The sequence below is a fragment of the Neopsephotus bourkii genome, unplaced genomic scaffold (assembly GCF_033783945.1).
Source record: "Neopsephotus bourkii isolate Nb327-2 ecotype Australia unplaced genomic scaffold, CSIRO-AGI_Nbou_v1 NB_1831, whole genome shotgun sequence".
Classification (NCBI taxonomy): Eukaryota; Metazoa; Chordata; class Aves; order Psittaciformes; family Psittacidae; genus Neopsephotus; species Neopsephotus bourkii.
In genome coordinates this window covers 619,852-626,764 of record NW_026902304.1, presented here as the reverse complement: position 1 = coordinate 626,764, position 6,913 = coordinate 619,852, and the positions used below count along the sequence as shown (strand labels likewise).

At 38.0% G+C, this 6,913-nt stretch overlaps 1 protein-coding gene across 1 annotated transcript in view; it reads right to left on the bottom strand.

Annotated features, from left to right (window-relative positions):
• Nucleotides 1–916: 916 nt before the first annotated feature.
• Nucleotides 917–6,913, bottom strand: part of GOLM1 (golgi membrane protein 1) — a 34,624-nt gene continuing 28,627 nt past the window's right edge. The window contains exons 7-9 of the mRNA XM_061343916.1: nt 6,441–6,570; nt 5,027–5,260; nt 917–3,012 (exon numbers count right to left, since the gene is read on the bottom strand). Of these exons, the coding sequence (XP_061199900.1) occupies nt 2,876–3,012; nt 5,027–5,260; nt 6,441–6,570 (501 nt within the window). The 3' untranslated portion in view covers nt 917–2,875. The remainder of the gene's footprint in view (nt 3,013–5,026; nt 5,261–6,440; nt 6,571–6,913) is intronic.

The window sequence follows — 6,913 nt, the reverse complement described above, 5'->3', positions numbered from 1 at the left end:
CTCTTCTTTCCTAGCATACAATTGTACTGTGGAGTGATACCATTTCAGCTCCATCATCTGGGCAGCAGCACTGCTGAGCTAGAGCTGGAAAGCAGTGAAGATACTCAGAAGTGGAACACCTGCTTGCCTGCCAGCAACTGGCATCTTGAAATTGAAATAAGCAGGAGTACTGCCCTGAACATATTTTTCCTGGTTTCTCTGAGGTTGTATACCATTTTAGATGTTTGCTTATGATTAATGTACTTCTGTATTGCTGTGAAAGTAATCAAAATCATGGAAAATGTGGCTGTAAAGTTGGCAAACTGGCTGTAGTGCAGGCATTGAGAATTCATCTGGCTTTTACTGCCTTTCAGTGAACCATCACCAGTCTTAACTGTCTTAAAAATCTTGACCTACATGACAGCAGTTCAGGGGTAGCTTTTAGTATTTCTCCAAAGGAAGGAAGGAAGCAGAAAGTAGAAGAGAAACCAAGTTCCACATAATTTACAAAACTAAGGAAAAAATTACACCTTTCTAATTTTCATGAACATTAAAAGTATATAAACTGTACAGAATAAGGTGTTCACACAGCAACAAAGACTATTTTTATTTTAAAATTCTTATCTAAAATGAAACTTTTTGAGAAACAGCGAAGACTAGTGTTACTTAACCCCAAGATGATTACAGCAAAGATCTTTCCCTGCCTTAGGCAACTAAAATCTTCAGTGATAGGAAACATTATGTAAATCACAGTTCCAGTGAATCTATTGTTTTGTTCAGCTAAAACTCCTTTAATTTAAAATTGCAGGTATCAGACATACCTCCTTTTCTCTCCAGATTACAAGGATTTGTTTTCCCTGCAGCACTGGCAGTAGTAGCCCAGAACCATGGTGTCTGACTTAAACAGTGGAAAAAACAAGAGCAACAAATAATTTGGTAATGGCAGTTAGTCCTTTTCTTACAAAAATTCAAGTTACATGTAGCAAGACTATCAGTGAACTGTTTACATATTTAGGCTTACTAGGCACCATTTGACTTGAGCTCTGCATTTCATCTGTGACAACTCATATTCTTTGTATACAAATGAACCAACCTTCCATGTGCATATTTAGGCAGCTGAAGTAAGGTACAGGTGTTGTAAACTAATACACTAAGGAATGACACCCCACAGAAACAGTTACACAATGAAGTTCATTGAGAGAAAGCCAAGAGCCAGTTGTGGGGTTTTATTGTATTTTTGAATTCCTGGTTAGGAAGCTGCCATGCTGCCTTGACAGCGGTTGGTTCATATTCATAAAGATTGCTCTGAACACAGGTGTCAGGCTTGAGAACTTCCAAAGAGCTGGCTATACACTGCAGGTAGCAGAAGGTATTTCTAGGTTATCACAAATAAACTAGTTTCCAGTTTACATTCAACGAGTTACAGAAATGACAAAGGCTACAGAATATTAGCAATAAGACACACTATTACATAACATAGGAGTTCACAGAACTGCAGCTCCACCTGTGAAAAACATAGAGGTGTCTCGTAAATGCACAGTCTCGTTTACCTTCGTCAGAAGTCCAGCAGAGAGTATTAGTCACTGAACAGCTGAGATGATTGCTGTTCTACACAGCAAGCATTTGCCTTTTTGCTTTTTAGCAGAGGATAGTAGCTGGTTGGAGTAAAGGGTAGTTGTAGCATACCATTTCAGATAGCTTCTGTCATGAAAAGTTCAGGAGATGGAATTTTTACTCTCTATAAACTTGTGCAAGTTAGCGGTAACTGAACCATACTGTGGCACACATCTTGTGAACAGAGGTCTAAACCAGCTTTCTGGCTTCTCTCTTAATGCGAGGACACTATTGTCCAAGTCTTTCTTTCCTTAACCCAAAAGCTGAGAACACAACCAGATTCTTGTAGGTGCTTCAGCTGGTTACAGTGTAAACCAGTAATTTCTCTTAAGAGGCCCAGGAAAATATATCATACTGGAAGGTATCCAAGGATTACGATCATGCTTTTGAAGTCTTCCCACATTTCAATAAAATGCGCCAGAACAGGCAAACAGTGGTAAACAGCAGCATGGTTCATTTTTCATCCTTCCCATTTTATGTCAAGTTATCTGCTCTTAACCTCCTTTGAAAACTAGGCTGGAATTTCTCTACTGCACTGCTCAGGGGAAAGATCTGTCCTTGGCAGAGGACTCTCATCTACCACCAATGCACAGATACTGTTTCTATAGTATGACTGTACAAGTTAGCCGACTTCAAAGTTACTACGCTTACTGCTAGCTGGTTTCAAATCTGTAATCAGTAGGAAGAAGTTATGCAGAGGTCAGGCTGCTTTTATTAAACAAGCCTCCAGAGATTTAAGATTTTTTTTTTTACCCCTGAAACAGTACTAAAACTTCACAAGAAAATACTACTTCATTTAGGCTCTTACTGAAGCCTTGAGAACATAATCAAAAGATTCTCAGATCACTTTGCTCTCATCCTTGCTGCATTTATATGAAGAAGTGACTTAAGCTGCATCACAAACTTCCTGTGTTCACAACCTCTGTCGTTCTTCACTATGCTAAGTGGTTCCTCGTATCTTGGTTTTGAACTAATTAGGAAAAAAAAAAAAGGTATATAAATCTCTTTGAGAGGTAGAAGTGATAGTTCTTCATGTGGAAAATAATCTAGAACACAGCAGAAGAAATTCTGAATGGACTGTTAAGTACCATACAATAAAGGTGCAGATACAGTCCCTCCCCAGTGCATGTTAAACAGTAACTTCGTGATGCTAGACAGAAAGTAGGTCACACTGTCCACATGAGGGAGAGTTCAAAAAGAAACAGAAAATAGTTACTTATATCTGCTACAGGATATAATGTTCAAAATATTGTCTCAAACTTTTCAGCATGTAGTACTTGGGTTAAAACTTCGTTTCTTTTTTACCATTTTCAATCCCTGCAAGTGCTGCTTGCTTGTCCATTTCTGATTCAGCTTCATTCTCATGTAAGTTGTAATCAACTTCCCTATCTTGTTTCAGTGCTTCATGTTCCTGTTTGTCTGGAAAAATATTAAAATTAATTAGGTTTATGCTATACCATGGAGTTATCTGCACAAGAGACAGTTACTGTAATAAACTTCCAGAGAATTTGCTTTGCTGCTGACTGAATGGCTGTTTACAATAAGTTTTTATATTATTTTTCCTTTTAAACTGTTAAATTTCAGAGCAGCTTTTCCTGTAAACCTTGTCTAAAGAACTAGGGAAAAAGAATGTTTTGGGATTTAGGAAGTGTAATAAGACTCAGATGGCACTCAGGTAGACAGAAAGCAAAAGCATTAAACAACTTCAGAATATATTAAGGGACAGCCTAAGTAAAAGTAAAACCTGAAGCCAATGCTGAGAACTTGACTGTGGTGTTGCTTTGAAATGTATTGCCACCACCGCTAAAACTTGTCTCAGTTTTCTGCCTTCCTTTAGTTTGTCTACCAAGCAGAAAGATGGGATTATGGCATAAAAAAAAAGAGTAATGATGTGCTAACTTGAGTCAGAGTGCTTTTACAGTGAAGATTTTCTTCCGTCTGTCTTTAATTCATCTCAAGTAACTTTTAATCACTATCTTAAGAATTATTTATATAAAGAACTCAGAAGTAGATGGAAACATTATTTCTGATTGCCAAACTACTACCCTTATTTTTCAGTTAACCAGACAGAAAAAAAACCATACCCTAGAAAGAGAGACAGGAGTCTGGTTCTAAATGTTCTTAAGCCAAGCCTTCTAATTAGTAACTGGCTTAGAAACAGGCTTCAAAAAATTTTAGCCTTAAGTTGTCCATGTTCAGACAACCATATCAAATAGATGTTTACAGTTACAGACCTAAAGGTCTCAAACTTTTAAAAGAAGATTTTATTGGAAGAGAAAGGATGTTCAGAGAATGTAGCAGAAATCTTTTTATACCTTTGTCTACAGGGAAACTATGCAGTAAACTGTGTCATTTTTGTTAATAATCAAGGCGGAAGAACATCCTGCTAGTCTTCCTAGCTCATGCTGACATTTCACAGGCTACATGGCAGAGCTTTTTCTTGCACCAATTAACAGATGGGGTTTTTTTAACCTAATCTTTCTGGTATCTTTTTCTGTTAAAATGGAAGCAGTTTACATAACTTCTATTCACATCTCTTTTGGGGACAGAACAGCCTGCGCTGGGCAGCATCTTTTCAGAGCAGTTGGAAAAATACTGCTTTAACAATGCAGATAAGGTTATTTATCCCTGCCAAGTTATCAACAGCATTAACATCACTACTCGTGATTCTATGAGTACGTTTACTAGAAAAGCACAAGCAGCATTTTTTGTGGACGTCAGTTCCTGCTCTGACTGCCGTTAAGTCTTCCTCTTGATTACTCTGGGCTACTGGGTCCACCTGAGACCAAGTTCCTCAAGACAGAGAGATGCCCAGATCCTGGTCAGCTTTAGGAACAACATTAGTACTCTGCTATAGAGACACATGGTTCAGGGTCATATATGGCAGATGCCAGAAACTGGCACCTTTGCAATATTTGATCTCCAGTTTGCAAACTCACAACAATAAACTGTAGATACCTGAAGCCTTAGGTAGAGTTGTATGCATGCTAGCTTATTTTGAAATAGGGACAGCTAGCATTTATACAACACTATAAGAAGACTATATGCAAAACATTATTACATAGTGTCTCTCTTCTCCATCAGTGCTTTGGATGGTCAATATCTCATCCTTCTCAAATGCATCATTCTTAGGAAGCCTCAATACCAGTTTTGGGACTGATTTCCCCAAATGCCTTGTACAGCTAATCAAGGAAGACAGGAAGGCTACTATAGTGATGCAGAAGAACGCATCCTGGTTAGCTCCATGTTTTACAAACAAGCTTCCATCTTTACACAGACTGTAGAATAGTGCTGGAGGCTAACTTTTTACATCTTATATTAACCTTTAAGGAACCTTATACTAAGTCTGGCCAGCTGCCACCACTGTTGCAGAATCGTGCCCTATTCCACACTTTCATGTCTTTACTGCTTAACAGTGTGGCATGCTACATACCAGCCTTTACGGGGGGTGAGTCCTGCTTAGCATCATAATTCAGGAGCTGCTCCCTCTCAGCTTCTTCACTGGCAGCCTGCTCTGCAGCCAGCTGTAACACATCTTGAGGCAGCATCTCTTCATGACCAGCAGCAGCCTTGAGTGGATCCTGCAGGTCTTTCACTTGACTAGAGAGCTTCTCCTCTTCTACCATAGGCTCCTGTTTTCTGATGTCAGCTAGGCCATTTATTCTTTCTGTAAACAATAAAAATGATTCTGAGTTAAAAAATCTAATGCCTTTCAGTGGTGGCGCAAGTTAAAAATCTTTAATACTGCTTCATCTTTCTCAGTCCATTCTTGTTCTTCCTCTGAAAGATATCTTCCAACCACACCGGGTAAAGGATGAGCCATTGTTTGTTGTCAACAGTTTCATACTTCTACCTACTTAAAATTTTTATATGTGCAGTTAATAAATTGGGCAGGTGTAACAAGCACTTTAAATAAAAATTGCAGTGTGCTATGTAAGTGTGAGGTTCCTGTCGCATTTACTTACCAACAGTAAAACCGATCTGGTGTTCAAAAGTAGCTTAAGACAAAGCAGTCACATGGGCAGATTTGCAAATAAATCAAGGCTGCTCTAATTTTTAAAGGGGGAAGTGCAGAGGGCTGTTACTTTTAGCAGACATGACCATACTTTTTTTCCCTGTGTATCTGTATTTTTAACAAGGTAAAAAAAAAAAAATCTTGCCTGAAGAAACTATGTATAGATGTTGTCTTCAGTTGCTCGTCTCTAAAGTGGAAGTTGCATGCTCCCCAGACTGTTAATTTAAGATAGCATATAAGAATAATTAAATAGGAAATTGAATTTTTATCACACACAGTACTGTGCGAGGCTGACACATGAGAATACATCTATTCAAATTCAAGTTTCTGCAAGTTTAGTACCACAAGCAACATTAGGTTAACTAACATGATTTCCTGTGTATCATTTTCCTTACTTGCATTTTGCTCATTGACAACCCAGGGGAAGCATGGATGTGTGTTTTTTTTAAAGCCTAACTTTCAGCTATTCCATAGGGAGGAGTAGCAGGCTAGATGTGTCAAACGTATTAATAAAGCAAGTCTTTTAAATGTGATTGAAAATCATTGCTTCCAACAGCAATTTCTCCATATTAAATGAATATGACTTCAGAGTTGTAAATATCTGTATTTTCCTTTACATGCAACTTGTCAATTAAACAAAACTGAAGCATAGAAATGTTAGTAATAAAAATGCTTGAACAAATATTGTACCTCTCCACAGCTGGAAAATTGCTTAAAGTTCAGTCTACTGGTGTTGGTTTTATATCTTGTGTACAAAAATGTTTTTTAAATGTTCAATTAAATTACAAATGTTCTTAAACAACTGATTGTCAGATTGTGATTTCCGTCTCACCTTTAGCCTCCAGCAGGTCTGTCTTTTTTATCGTAGGTACTGCTTTAGCTCCATCTTCACTGGGTTTCTGGTGTTCCAAGTCAGCCTGCTTGAACTCAGTTTGCTCCAAGGTTGGCAGTTGAATACTGGCCTATAACATGAACGTGCACAGATAAGCATTGGTATATATAACTGTTCCTAACTATTTGGAAAGAGAAGTGGAAGCCAGATAAGGATTCAGTAGGAAAAAAAAATCCTAGCACACTCAGAAATACTTGGACTGAAGTTTCTGTTGGTGATGGAAGTACCATATGATTTTGAACATGCAATGATGTTTCTATATAACAGCACAACATACGGTGAGGATTTAACACACTTTCTTTAATATAATTGCAGATAATTATGAGGTTACTGTTCTTTGTTAGCGTTTCACAAAGGAACACTACCTGTTATACTCCAAGGGTCACAGAATGGTAACAGCACACATCTCTCTC